The 15796-nt window shown below is 40.2% G+C and overlaps 1 protein-coding gene across 3 annotated transcripts in view; it reads right to left on the bottom strand.

Moving 5' to 3' along the window:
* Positions 1 to 11917, bottom strand: part of NPAS2 (neuronal PAS domain protein 2) — a 104341-nt gene extending 92424 nt beyond the window's left edge. For 2 of the 3 annotated variants that reach the window (XM_042460962.1, XM_042460964.1), the window contains exon 1: positions 10991 to 11916. In XM_042460962.1, coding sequence (XP_042316896.1) covers positions 10991 to 11268 — 278 coding nt within the window. In that variant the 5' untranslated portion in view covers positions 11269 to 11916. Of the gene's footprint in view, positions 1 to 10990 lie in introns of all 3 variants that reach the window. The other variant, XM_042460963.1, reaches the window with a different exon arrangement.
* Between the last annotated feature and the right edge of the window lie 3879 nt (positions 11918 to 15796).

Raw genomic sequence — 15796 nt, 5'->3', positions numbered from 1 at the left:
AGGTCCCTAAAATGAGTACCCAGATTGTTGGGGGCAACTAGCTTACACTTTGTAAACCGCTTAGGGAGTGCTTAGTGCACGGATTAGCAGTATAGAAATGTACTTGCTATTGCTATTACTATGATCTTTCTCGTAATGTGGTGTTTGTGACCTATAAATCTATCATGAATCTTATCAAGACTACTACTGTGATTTCATTTCAAAAAGAAATTATTAAAGTCAAAGGTATTACAGTTTCTTAATTTCAATGTCTTCAGGTAAGAATTATTGTGAATACCCTTCTAGATACAGTGGGCCCTTGATATCCACTGGGACTCTCCCTGCCATGGATAACAAAATCTGTGGATGCTGAAGTCCCTTCATATACAAAGACATAGAAAAGTTATGTCCCTTATATAAAATGGCAAAATCAAGGTTTGCTTTTGGGATTTTTGTTTTGTTTTAATTTCAAGTTGTGGATGGTTGAATCCATGAATACTGAGGGCTAACTGTATAAATACTTTCCCATTCAAAGGAAAGTTATTAATGGTTTCTATTAATAAACTATTAGCAAACCATTCATTAAATAGTTACATACATAAATAGGAACATGATCTAGGAACTACAGTATTACGTACTTCCAGGGATGGATGGAAATGGATGTGGAGATCATGCTGGTCAGTCTTAGAAAAACATATACTGTATAAAGTAGGAAGAAGTCCTGGAGGCATGACTGTCAACATGAGTCTTATCGGCTTCTTCCCTGTGTGGATGTCATTACTTCCAAATTTCCTGGTCAATGGCTTCTGGTTGAGACTACCATTTTTGAACCATTCGGGGATTTTATGAATTGTATATTGCCTCCTTCACTTCTGGCTTGAGCACACTTAGGTTACAGTAGACACGGCATTGGTAAGCATTGGCATCTGTCTCCCCTCCACAACTCCTTGCCATAACTATGGGATTGTTTGGTAAATTATTCAGGAAGATCAAAGCATTGAAGTCATGATTTCTAAATTACATAGCTATCTGTAGCAATATTTACTTTCTTTCTTTTTGTAATAGGGCAGACACTGAAGTTGTATTTCAAAGTAATAACAACATTATCTCTTTGGTATAATGAGTAACATTATCTAGTGACTTTATTTTGATATTTCTAAAGGGTATTTTTAGATATGCATTTTTAGCCATTGTATTTTGAGCAGAATTATTCCGTTTTATGCCCTTCTCACTTCTTCCTTAAAGTAAATAGCAAATAATGAATATTACTTTGTTTTAAAAAGGGCAACATTAATAGTAGCAATTATTGGAAGTGGGAAAAGGAAGTACATGAGTTACAGACTGAATTAGTTTTTAAAGTAAATTTTCAAGGTCTGAGAAAGATCTAGAGTTAATATACAGAAAAAAGGAAAAATATGCATTGCTGCAAAATGGGGCAAAACAAACAAACAAACAAAAACAGACCAGAGCTTGCAAATGTTATTTTTTTTAACTTGAGCGATGGTGGATGGGAGATTCTGGGAGCTATAATCCAAGAAAGCAATTTTTTTTCATCTCTGAAAAAAGGTGTCTATCAGTTTTTAAGCATTTTAAAAGAATGTAGATGATTGCTTGGTTTACAAAACAAACAAACCCTAACATTTTGTTAAGCATCTATGACAGTAAACATTGTAAACATTTTGTTGAAAGATGGATCTTGTCCATTACCTACCAGAACAATAACATATCCCAAATATTAAGCCTCATTCTTTGTTTTCACCATTGAAAGACTTTTGTATTTTTACAGAAATGATGCATTTAAAAAGAGCACTTCTGTTTCATCTGCATAGCTGCCCTAAAGCTAGCTGAGCAGGAAAGTCCTTGGATGACACCAAGCCACTATTATGACTGTGCATTGGTGCAAACCCCAAGGCTAGCAAAGAAGCAGAGATGCCTGTTTTATGCTCAGTTGATCCATATAGTGCAGAGATTCCATTTGGGGCTCTTTCAAAAGTGCATCAACCATTTCCTGTCTGTCAGATTATACTGTCTTACTCTGACAAACCTGCAACATTATTTTATTTTTGCCGAGTTAAAAACTTCTGTAGCTCCAGTGTTGGGATAAGTTGTTTACACAGCAGGGACAGAAAGAACATTTGAAGATATTTGATTTAAAAAAAACACATGTTTTTCAAGCACTGATAAACCTTGATAAGAAGAATCCTGAATCTTTGCAGTTCAGGCCTTCTTCTGTGCAAAAATTGCATGTCATTATTTTGTACAGAAAACAGAATTTCCTGTGCAGGAAACAGTATTTTCTGAATGGAAATTAATATTTGAACACATAAATATTAATTCCTGCACAGAAAATCCTGCTGACTTTGTAGAAAGTGCTGTAACAGGGGGTTTATTCTACGAATTTGCACACTGTTGATGTACGCAGAAAACAGCATTTTCTGCATAGAGAATCACATATATGATTCAGCATCACATGTAGTTTGAATCTTAATTTACAACAACGTATCCTGTCACATCTTCTTAATTCAAAAAATTCTGTTTAACTATTCAATATTGTGTATTTTGATGGCTTCTACATGCATTCTAGAACACAAACTTATCCTCCCCTCCCCATTCTGTTTGAGATCTATGGCAGTCCTTCCTTTTATGAAGCACAATAATTCCGGGAGGGTTCTTTTTCCTCTTCAGATTTCTGACCATTGCAATACCATGACAACAATGAAATGAGTGAAGTTGTACTGCTGCACTTTAAAAAATGCTAACTAATCTCCTTGTGCATCCATATCAGAGCTTCTAGTTTCCCTGACAGAATTAGTGGACCAATACTATATGATCACTTCTAATATTCTTCTCTGCTTCATAAAAATGTCAAGAACTGAGTAAGCTATTGTAAGATGAAATGATGCACACAAATCACTTCCCATTGACCTCGTTATTCTTAGTTTAGAGATCAAAGGGCTAAGCAAAGCTGTAAAATTAAGCCAGTGGAATCTGTTCTAGATCTCATTCCTTCCCACAGCCCCAACAACCTAAGGCCCTGATGTGTTTGCTGCAAGTACACAACAGAGGCATGCGTAGCCAATAAAACAGAATTGGCTACTGCGAGAGAAAATAATATAGTAAACACACACAGATGACTAGAAACCCCATCAAGTGGGTCATGATGCTTCTTACTTAGCCTTAGGATATTCATGAGTACACAGTCATAATCAGTGGGTTATGGTTTAGCACACTACTTTAATTCCCAGTGTGGTACAGTAGCCAGAACTGGAACCAGTGGCGTGCAGAATGTAGACAAGGGCACTGAGACTTAAACCAGATATGAGAAATAGCTGTCATCCGCTAATAGAATGTAGGTAATACTGAGCTGGATGGGCCTGTGCCCATACTTGGTATAAGATTATGGGAACCACATTTGCTTTACACAAGTTGTCTGGTACAAAAAAAAAAAGGGGGGGGGAAGGAAAAAAATCTATTGGGACTGGTTGCTTTTGTATACTTTATCCCAAACAGCCGTACAGTCATTCCGTCACATCTCTAGTATCTGACTGCCAAATTTGCACACTTTAGGAGTTAAGGCTCTGAAGTGAATAGATAGATCCCTAATGTCTGTTTAGACCTTCATGTTAGTCATATAGCATCCTCCAATCCATCTCCCACATCTAAGGGACAATTATGGCACTTTTTTTAAAAAGCAGAAGACTAAAAGAACCATGTATGGAAAGTGAAGTCAAAGGCTTTCATGGCCGGCATCCATGTTTTTTGTGGGTTTTTCAGGCTATGCGGCAGTGTTCTAGAAAATTTTCTTCCTGACGTTTCTCTGAAGATGCCAGCCACAGATGGTGGTGAAACACCAGGAAGAAAATTTTCTAGAACACTGCCGCATAGCCTGAAAAACCCACAAAAAACTATCTTAACAAAATTCTTCCGCAGATGTGTCAGTGAAAATCATTTGCATTTTCTGTGTTTTATAGTTTCAGCTATTAACCAGGGTATTTATCTTTGATTTATTAAATTTAATACCCAACCTTTTAAACCTCAAAAAGCCCACCTTCCCACCAAAGTGGTACCTATTTATCTACTTGCACTTTTACATGCTTTCAAACTGCTAGGCTGGCAGAAGCTGGGACTAGTGATGGGAGCTCAAATCATCACATGGTGCTTGGGTCTCAAACTGCCGACCTTGCAGCTCTCAAAGTCAGCATCTTAACTGCTAACTCACTATGTCCCTGCTGAAATATATGGCTAAATCCAGCATTAACCCTGGCTGAGGTAGACCAGCCAAAATCCATGGAATCTTAGTTAGATTTGACTAACAAGTTCCATTCACTTCAATGTTGGCTCTCATTCACAATATTGCTTCTTATAGCATACCAAGATATTCGTATCTGCTCAGAAGTAAGTCCTATTGCATTTGGTGAGGTAGGCTCTCATGTAGGTGCATATGGGACTACCACCTCCATCAGCCTTTAGAGTATAATCCACAAATATCAACTCAGATGTAAGTCCCCTAAATTTAATAGGAATTACTCTCAGGTAAATGTGTATATGACTGCAGCTATAACATTTTAATTTTGGCATAATGATCCCCAAATCATACATAAAAGTTCCTCCAAAATAAACATAACTTAGGGCCCATACAGACAGGCCAAAATAAAGCTGCTTCGGGTCACTTTAGAGGTATGCTGTTTAAATGCTGCATGCATCCTAAGAGTCTGGAAGTCATGCCAAAGCCACGCTCCTGTCCTAAGGACTGGAGTGCAGATTTAGTGCAGCTTCCGGCCTCTTAGTACACATGCATCATTTAAACAGCATACCTCCAAAGTAACCCAAAGCAGCTTTATTTTGGCCTGTCTGTACAGGCCCTTAGTTTCTTTCCTAAATGAAATGCAAATATTTTTGTTCTACAGCTATTTTCCAGTTTTCATTAAAACCTTTAATTAGAACTTCTGTTTGTTTTTTCTTATGCCATACCTTTAACTATGTTAGCACAGGTAGGCTAGGAAGAATGTTCACGGACTAGTAGCTTTTGTAGAATTAATCGCAATGCTCAAACAAATATATAATGAAATTAATATACAATTTATAAGATTTATAAGATCAATATAATCTTATAAAATAGGATCATTACAATCTAATAAAAATGCAACATCATTTACAGTGCACTCACTATTTTACTGTTGAGTCACTATACAACAGTTAACTCAGTGGGATAAATCCAATTGAGACTAACTAAAGTGATTATGCCAAATTGTCCTATATATATCAATGCCGAAATTAAGTAAGATTCACTCTACTGTACTTTGTGAATGGATCAATGGTTTATAGGTTTCTGAACTGTTATTCTGTATGGCTCTCTTTATAAGCATATACAATCCCACCGTAGTGAGCACTTGGAAGTTTCTTTTTTGGATTACAGTACCAAATGAATGTCCATGCGGTTTGGTAGATTCTGGGAGTTATTGTTTTAAAAAAGAAACTTTTCCAACCTCTGCCACTAAATGTAAAGTGCTCCACATTTTAAAAAACCAACAACGTCCTGAGCATAGATAAGCTAAAGATGTTTTGCAAAAGAGATTTTCATGTTCATTGACACTAGTCTTGGGGAAATGTTAACACATCAGTTCCCCCTACTTTTGCTTGCAGTGGTATACTCTGAGAAAGGTTATACTATGTTGTTTTCTTGCATGTTTAGAATGCTAATCATATATCTTATTAGATGTGAGTTTGACATTCCAGGGAGGATGCCAAAAAGTTATCAAGATGCTACAAGAACTTTCTATCCAGAAAAGGGTCTTCAAGCAACCAAGTGTTGCAGAACTGCTAGAGGTAAAGCAGTTACAGACCTCACTGCAGGACTGGTGGTCTGGAATGGGCCATATTAACCATGTTATGAATAAAGTATGCATGTGTAAACAGCTCCTTTATACTTGCTGTGTTTGCACATCACACTAAACCATGGCTTATTTGACAAGACATGCATGAGAGGGGAACAAGCCTCATAAGTACCTTCAGTCTTTGCACTGGGAGGAAGAGTTCCTTTCACTTCTCCTTCTGCTTTCATTTTTACTTCTTTTAATCTCAGTTGGTCATGTTGTCTGCAGCAACTCTAGCTAATTTAAAACAAGATAGTGTCAGACTGTGTGTTCTGAACCTGGATAGTTTAAACTAACTATAGTTACACTGAACTTTCCAGTCCAGATGGCACAGGAAGCTGTGGTTATTTAAAAGTAACAGCTTCTGAACTCTTCTGAGAAAAGGGTGAGAAGAAGGGCGAGGAAGCATGTGAGACCCCAAAGCTGGTTATAACTTGTTACAGTAACTTCCTGTTGTCCCCATAGCTTCCAAACCAAGTTTAACATGCATGATATCCCAATGCAGCTACTGGGTCAGAGAATTAGTCCTGGTCTCTAATCTATTTGCCTGAAGCTTTTCTAGGAGTTTCCTAGCTAAATTACTAGAGGGGCCTGTTTTGCTCTAGAAATGCTAGGCAGCGTACATGACACTTTGGCCATAATCCTTTAATCTCAATTGGAGTTGACACAATGAATCAATGGTTGTACAGTGACTCAACAGTTGTACAGGTTTACTCAATAGTAAACAAAAGACCTCTGGCTTGTCATGTTATGGAAAGACACCTATTTTGTACAGGCTTTACCACTGAGCAGCATCCTTCACAAACTACAACTTATAAATCTTCAAAACACAATCCACACATCTACTTTCTCCAAGTTTTCTCTGCATTATTTCTTCCAACATTTGAATGCTGCCCTTATGTTTAACAAACTGTCAGGCTATCCATATCAGTGTATGGATACAGGATCATACAACAATATCTAAAAATAACACTTTTAAAGATAATAGAATTATAAATCAGAGAAGCTAAAATAATTTAAATTGACAAAATAAATGCTTTAAACTTTTAATTCAGCATGTAATTTTAATATATCTTATATTTAATGCTCAATGTTATAAATAACTGTTTTTCGGATGTATCCTTTTAAAATTTGTATTGCAGATACCTGGGTCCGGAGTATCCGGATTCAAAAAAACAACAACCTAAATACCCTAAAGGCACCAGATCCCATCTGATCATGAAAACTAATCAGGGTCAGCCCTGGCTAGTACTTGGACTGGAGACCACCAAGGAGTATCAGGTGCTGTATGCTATATTTCAGAGGAAGGAACTTGAAAAACCACCTCTGAATGTTTCTTGTCCAAAAAGATCCTATGAAATTCATGGGGTTGCCATAAGTCAACAGGCAACTAGAAGACACATACACACAGAAAACCAAAAGCAAGATGGTATCACTGCCGCCGTATGTTCTATAGTACTGTATCTTACATTAACAAGACAGGTTTTTCTACTGCACCTGCCTGGCACAAGTAATGTTGAGAGTCAAACAACAGGCTGCATGGCACACAGAGCTTGGTTCTTCAACACCTCATCATTGCTTTCCATCCCACAGCATCTTCTGCCTGAAGTAACCAGTTCAATCAAGCCTGGTCCAACTTGAATCTCAAATTGTTTAGGGGATTAAAAGTCAGTATCTGTGTTGTGTCAGGGATGGAGAGTTGTCTCAACCAGATCTTGTTGTGACTACCCTTCGGCTCATATACTGTGCCACCAGCTCTCTGAACTTTCAATCTGGCAGGGAGACCAGGCTCCACAAGCCCCACAATGCTGAAGTAACAGCCAGACCTCCCTCAGCTGATCTGAAAACCTGAAAATGATTGAATGAACTTGATGCCCAGCAGAGAAACCACATGTCCTTCAGGGCTAGACCAAAACTCTAAACAACTAATACCAACAAATAACACATTCCTTTTCCTGTTCTGCCTCATACTTTACACTACTAATGCCTATTCTTGTACTGCCTCTTTTCACCAATAAGTGACCTCTTGCCTGTCTGTAATGCACCTCTTGCCTCTGGGTCTTACATCAAAATAAGAATCTCCTAAAGTGAAGAAGACTATTGTTGCATCACTTGTTTGCTAATCAAGCATAGAAAAAGCGACTCAACAACTAAAATAGCCAGTACAAGCAGAAACAACAGGCAAAGGGTGAAATAACTGGCAAATTGACTTCTATTATCAACAGAGGAGTTTCTAAAACAAGGTTTAACTACCTTAGAGGGGAATGCACTGAAATGGAAAGTTATCTTTTATACTGCATACTGCCATAGCATTAAATATCCAAATGTGAGAATGCATCCTTCTTTCTACATAAGTCATGTAGAGTCTTTATATAAGCATTTATTCATTTTTATATTTATTTTAAATCCCATCTTTCTCCCATATGGAACCAAAGACAGCTCACAACATGAATCAAAACATGGTATATGAATTAAAACCTAGTAATAAGTTTTTTTAAGCTATAAGAACTAAAAAAACCCTCAATCAATTAAAGACCTTTCTGTGTAGCAACTTGCAGTATCCACACTGCAGAATTAAAGCAGTTTCACAGAACATTGGCTGCATCCCCACTGCAGAAATAATTCAGTCTGACCCTACTTTAACTGCCATGGCTCAATACTATGGAATCCTGGGATCTGTAGTTTGTTGTGGCACCAGAGTTCTCTGACCGATATATTGGGAATTAGTGGGGTCAGAAAATAGCTGAAACTTAAGTCATTCAATTACGCAAGTTTTCCTAAAACAGTTGCTTAGATCAGGGCTGAGACTACTTGGTAAGTCTGTGGGAGAGGTGACATTTGAACAACAGACTTTCTGATTCACAGTTCTTAGCCACTGTACTCCACTACTTCCCTGGAAACAAATTCAATCAAAGACAGATCTTCATACTGCACTTCTTGGATGAATGTATCATGGAGTACAGAAATGTGCATGTTCAAAGCAATGGATACAGAATCAAGGGTATTCTATAATGCCCAAACTTCTAGATCCAGAAAACACATGTTCACATGAGGTGGAGCATTTGTTTTCAGTAGCATCAGCTCTCACCCAGTTGTAATCATGACAGTTTTTGTGTCTTCAAAATACAACTATGTAGCTGAACACAGGTAGCTAAAGCTCAAGGCCACTGTTTCTTGCAGAATTCACACAAGACTTGACTTTTACATACAGTTATATGTGAAAGTCAAGTCTTGTGTGAATTCTTCAAAACAACTGTCGCTCTGGGGGACTAAAATGTCCCTTGTGCCTGGGCAAGGGTTAACCAAGGATCCATGCCTCTCCTTTCCTACACTAATACTAGCCTACTCAAAACATCTGCTGTAAGAACTACTGTGACAGTGTAGAGCCAACACTTTGAACATAGCAGCACTAAATAAATGATCTTGTTTTGTTGATGATGACAATTAAAACAACAATGTCATAAAAATAAATTATAGTGGTATTACATTAAAGGAGACAATATTCAGAAGAACTGAACCACCATTTTCAAATATGTATTCTAAAAACACCTTTTTGTCTCCATGTCTTATTCCTGTGTACAGTATATGGGAACACAGTTCATGATGGGGGGGTTTTAATTTTAAAAATTCCATTTAAATTGAGATGTGTTCTAGTTAATGGAGGTATAAGTTGCATATCCCTTATCTGAAATGCTTGGGACCAGAAGTTTTGGATTTCTGATTTTTTCAGATGTTGGAATATTTCCATATACATGATGAGATATCATGGAGATGGGACCCATATCTAAACGTGAAATTCATTTATGTTTCATATACATGTTATACACATATACTGAAGGTAATTTAAACACAATATTTTTAAAAATTTTGTGCATGAAACAAAGTTTTTGTACATTGAACTATCAGAAAGCAAAGCTGTCACTATCGCATGCACCCATTTGGACAATTCTGGAATTTGGATTGTTTGAACTACAGACATGAGATGAATCAAACCCCGATTAATAACTTGATGCAAGCTACAAGAAAAGAGATTCCAGCTCAACATTAGGAGGAGCTTCCTGACAGTAAGGGCTGTTCGACAGTGGAACACACTCCCTTTGAGTGTGATGGAGTCTCCCTCCTTGGAGGTCTTTAAACAGAGGTTGGATGGCCATCTGTTGGGGATGCTTTGACTGAGATTTCCTGCATAGCAGAATGGAGCTGGACTGGATGGCCCTTGTGGTCTCTTCCAACTCTACGATTCTATGAAGTTGGCTCACTTTGCACTGGCATTTCTCCATAGTAATGCCATGAAGCCCACTGGGTGACCTTGGCCAAGTCACACTCTCTCAGCTTCAGAGGAAGGCAAAGACAAACTCCTGAAAAAACTTGCCAAGAAAATCCCATGAGAGGTTCACTTTTGCTGTTTGTTTTTCTGTGTCTTCAAGTTCTTTCTGACTTACGGTGTTTTCTTAACAAGATTTGATCAGAGGAGGCTGAGAGCATGTGACTTGGCCAAGGTCACCCAGTGGGCTTCATGGCTGAGCTGGGAATCAAACCTGGTCTCCAGAGTCACAGTCCAACACTCAAACCACTAGGCCACGCTGGCCCTCAGGTTTGCCGGCTTAGGGCCAACATAAGTTGGAAATGACATGAAGGCACACAACAACACCTAGGACCTGAGTGGTCCAAAATAGTTGTTAACCAAGACACACACATATACAGTGTGTGTGTGTATATATATATATATATATATATATGCCTAGATACTCCAAAGGCACCAGATCCCATCTGATTTTGGACGCTAAGCAGGCACAATCTTGGGTAGTACTTGGATGGGAGACCACCAACGAATACCAGGTGCTGTAGGCTATATTTCAGAGGGAGAAGTGGCAAAACCACTCCTGAGGACTCCTAGCCTAAAGAAAACCCTATGAAATTCATGGGTCACCAAAAGTTGACAGGCAAATTGAAGGCGCGTGCACACACAAGGCACCGCTCAACAAACTCCAACTCCCAGAATTCCATAGCCTTGAGACATAAAAGAGTTAAAGCGGGTTAACTCTCCAGTGTGGATGCAGCCCTACTAGATCCCCGTGTGGAGGGCAGAGGGGCCTGCGAGTGGGTCTTTAGGAGAGCTGCCCTGCTGCCTTCCTTACCTGAGGGGCCTTTGCGCGGGAAAGTAGCCAGGAGGAGGGGGGCGCGGGGCCAGGGCGCGCCAGATGTTGCTCCAGATGCTGCTGCTGCTATCCGGGGTGGCGAGCTGGGCTGGCGGGCTGCTGCCCCTCTGGAGCTTCCTTGCTGGGCCACTTTCCTTGCAGCTGCCTTTGCTGTGGCTCTCCTTGGCCCTGCTGCTGCCCCTCCAAGCTCCAGGGGTCCTCAGGGGCTCCGGCCTGGCTCCTCTGCTGCTGCTGCTGCCCCTGCCCCTGTCTCTCATGGTGTGCTGCGGGGGCCCCGCATGCCGGACTCTCCCGCCTCCTTCCCCTCAGAGAGTGGCGGGGAAAGAAAATAGAAGAGAATGAAAGAGGGGCCCATAAAAAAGCCCTCCCCAAAAGGAGGAGGAAGCCAAGGCTGAGGCTACCTGGGCTTCTTCTCCTCCTCCTCCTCCTCTCCAAAGCATTAAGTTGCCAGCACTCTGGCTCCAGCCCAAGCATCCAAAGCAGCAGAGGAGCCTTCTTCCCTGGGAAGTTGTGGTGCTTCTTGGTGCTGGGTCCCAAAGTGGGGCATCCTCCTCAGTCAGGAGACCCCCCCAAAACCGGGAGGAGAAAAGGCACAACTGGGGTGCCTCCGGGCTCCTCTCTCTTCTCTCAGAGCATGAAGGCGCGCCTCCTTGGCTCTCTTCTTCTCTCCCAAGAGAGAGCCTCCCTCTGTGTGTGTGTGTGAGTGTGTGTTGTGTGTGTGTGGTTCCTGACTGAGTAAAGGCGGGGGAGGCTCCTTCTTCTCTCTGCTGTTGCTGACTGTCGCTTGGCTCTTGGCACAAAGAGGAGGGAGGCTGAGCAGGGAATGGGGTCAGGGAGGGAGGCAAAGGGGGGCTCTCCAGCCTCCTCTCCCTCGCCTCCTTCCCTCCCCAAAAGGGAGAAAGAAGGGGGCTTCTGGAGGGGTTTTGGGGGGAGGCAAGGAGAAAGAGAGAGGAGGGGGACAGAGAAAGCGCGCGCTCCCTTGTTTGGTGTTTTGGTTTTGCGCAAGTGGAGGAAATGTTCCACTGACCTACATATTTTTGCCAAACAGACATGACCTTCTCCTCCTCCTCCTCCTCCTCCTCCTCCTTTCTTTCTTTCTTTCTCGCTTGCTTCCTCCAGAGGAGGAGGAACAGAGGAGGGAGGCTCCAAAACCAAGGTGCATTTAGGGCTGTCTTCCAGATCTGACTGAGAGGAGCCAGTGGAGGAAAGAATGGGCCCTTCTTGGTTTGGGGGTCTCTCTCTCTCTCTCTCTCTGTAATCAGGACCTGGGCCTCAAATGGGAGTTTTGGAGGAGGCATTCCCTTCAGAAGAGGACAAGGTTAGGCTGATGTAATTTGGAACCGGTGTTGAATCACTCCATCGATTCGGATTACAAACCAATTATTCTGTGAGGGGGAATGAGGAGGGTGGCGCTCCTGATGCCCTCACAGCTTGCCTCAGCACTTTGGTTTAGACACCTGTTTCCTTGTGGGAAACCTGTGTAGGGTCGCCATCATTTTCTACCACAAAATGGGGACAAAAGTATACAAGACAGGATTGGGGTGGTTTATCCGAAAAGAAAAAGCCTCCTATAAAAAGCCCCTCCCCTCAACCTCATGTTGATATTTACCATTGCCTGCAGTCAGTCCCCATAGCCATAGAGTCAACCAGCCAGGCTTCAAAATAATCCAAAAAGATGCACATTCCAAAAAGCAAACCTTGATCCTGCTGTTTTCTATAAGGGACACAGTTTGACTATGCAAGTCCATGGATTTTGGTATCCAAGAGGGGTCCTGGTCTGGAACCAAACCCCTGGCAGATACACCAAGTCCCCACTGTATTTCAAGTTGTTGTATATTTCTGTAATGCCATCAACGTACACATACTGGGATTTGTAGTTTGTTGTTTCAACAAACATTTTCCAGACCCTTCACTCCAGGACTTTCCTGGTTTTCCAGGACAAGTGGTAAGCCTAATCTGTGAGCCTTTCCAGGTGAGTTTATGGATACAGAGTACACTTTCTGGAGGCTACTCCTGAAGCTGCTGACCCAAAATGGAGAAATTCTTCTTGTTGTGTGCTCTCAAGTTGTTTCAGACTTATAGCAACCCTAAGGCAAACCTATCATGCTGTTTACTGGGGCTAAGAGTGTGTGACTCGCCCAAGGCCACCCAGGGGATTTCCATGGCCAAGCCAGGAATCTGACCCTAGTCTCCAGAGTTATAGTCCAACATACAAATCATTACACCACGCTGGCTCTTAGATAAATTCTTATGCAACCTGGATTGCTCTTGAGGTTTCTTCCAACTCTACGATTCTATGAAGGTGCATCTACACGGTGGAAATAATGCAGTTTGATACCACTTTAACAGCTGCATTCTACAGAATCCTGGGATTTGTAGTTTTTTGAGGCACCAGCATTCTTCAGCAGAGAAGGCAAAGGACCTTCGAAAACTACAAATCCCAGGATTCCACAAGATGAGCTATATCACTTAGAGGTGTCAAACTGCATTATTTCTACAGTGTATATGCACCCTCAGATTCATTAACTGTGTGTGTTTCCATAAAGAAATTTCTCAGCTTTTCAGAGTTTAAATGTTCATGGTACCTATATTTTTTTAAAAATCCAAAATATTCCAGAACTCAGATTTCAGATATTTAAAATTTGGTTGCAGTGTGAATTTTTAGGTTTTATAATTGCGATGTCAAACTAAGTTAGTTGAAATATTTTATTACTGTTTGAATCCAACACAAAATTGTGGTTTATCCATTGTTTCTTGATATGCCTTTCCAGGTGTCCTGTAAATGAAGAAGAAACAAAAGGAGGGAAAGGAAGAGGGAAAGAAGGAGAGGGAATAGGAGGCAGGGCACATCAGCCTTCCTGAGCTGTAATTTGTGAGAGACCTTTACCTCTGTCCCATCATACCAACAGATATGACCAGCAGGAACACTGGACCGTTTTGGTGGATGTACCAGGCTCCAAACCAAGAGATTAGACTGATTTCTCCTTTGTTTTTCCTCTGGCAGCAGGTATTTTTTGCTTGCTTGCATGCTTGCTTGTTAGTTTCTATAGGCCTTGGGAACTGTTTGTGGGGAAAGTGCTTTCAATTATTGATTATTGTCCATAATTCTTCATGTTTGTTGCTTTGTAATGGATATAAATTTATGTTGTTTTTAATTCTATTCATATGTTAATTACATTTTAACTTTTTTACATTTTTAATGATCTTTTATTTCTATGTGTATTTTATTTACCAAAAAAGCTGGAAAAAGAAAGAATAGGTATGTAAGAAAGAAAGAAAGAAAGACCAGACATTAAGAGCAGAATAACAGATGGAACAGTTCTAATAGTGCATACTACCTACCTTGGATTTAGATTGCATTTATTCAGTTATTTGCTCAGCCCTGAAGTTTCTCTTTGCATAAGAAGCTCAGTAAATAGTGCAAAAATACATTGGAAAGTGAAATATTAAAGAAGATTTTAAAGAATAAGAGCCACAGTTTCTGAGCCCACATAGATATTTTTCTCACAATTACATCAATAGCAGAAGTTTATATAAGGTAAATTAATATAGGAGTCATAAATACCCTGAAGGCATCACACCTTGATCTTGGAAGCTAAGCATGGTCAAGCCTGGCTAGTGCTCGGACATGGGACTGTCAATACAGCTATATTTCAGAAGCAATGGCAAACCACCTCTGAAAAATCATGGTATGGGATCTTAAGTCAACAGGCAGCTTGAGAGCACATTCATGCACATAAATGAATATAGGACTCAAAGCACCCAAGAACTCAAAATATGAGGACTAAATCAAGAATAACGTTCTTGAAACTGGTAGTTTAATGCTTAACATAATTGCATGGAATTTATGGAATTTGACACCACTTGGCATGGCTCCATCCTATCTTTTTAATCTATGTATTTTATGACATTTCATGCTGCTTTAAGGTAGATGATTTTAATTGTTTTCAAATTTTTATTGTAAAGTTATCAAACTGACCCACTTTGGGTTCCTTTCTGGGAGAAAGGCGATACAGAAATGAAATAAATAAGTAATAAAAGAAATAATCCCTATGGAATCCTGGAATTCAGGATCAAGATGTGGGGCAAAGAGACCCCCTCCCCTCCCCTCCTGGATGCTGCTGTCACAAGCCAGATTGCCTCTGGCTACTGTTTAAACCAACACACAAAACAGATATATTAAATGCACATTTAACATAATGAGCAGTAAGGTAAATTTCTGTGGCTGTAAATATATGGAGATATAAGTAATGGAAAATGTTTCTGTTCTTTTTATGTTACATCAGTAACGTTCAGAAGTTGCTTATTCTATAGAGAAGCATAATTTGTGATGGTCTCCTCCCACACATAAAAAAAGACTGCATCCCCAAACCTTTTGGATAATTGGATTCTCCGACTTGCATGGAGATACTCCCAGGCCACACAGCAGGCAAAAGGAGGGCCAAGAATTTGTGAGTTATGATTGGAAGTGGAGGTGGCAAGGAGGAACCAAACTATTACCATAAAGCACATGCTTAGGGTTTCCTTTATTAACCTTTGATCACTTTATTTTGTCTAGAAGCTGCTCTTGAATTACACCAGATCTACACATGGCTTTCTAATTGCATTTTGCTGGACTGGATCTTTTTTCTCTGACTTGATGTTGCAGTTTAGATATGTCTACTCATGTAATGTTTTGAGTAGACGAATAAAAGGAAAGAATCCCACATGTTGTGTGATGGTCCAAAAACTTTATTTTCTTAAAAAGCCTCACATGTTCCGCCCTTGTCACCAGTTGGCCTTCTT

Source organism: Sceloporus undulatus, chromosome 3, assembly GCF_019175285.1.
Source record: "Sceloporus undulatus isolate JIND9_A2432 ecotype Alabama chromosome 3, SceUnd_v1.1, whole genome shotgun sequence".
In the NCBI taxonomy this organism is placed as follows: domain Eukaryota; kingdom Metazoa; phylum Chordata; class Lepidosauria; order Squamata; family Phrynosomatidae; genus Sceloporus; species Sceloporus undulatus.
The sequence above is the reverse complement of the archived record's forward strand: the minus strand, read 5'-3'. Positions and strand labels throughout refer to the sequence as shown.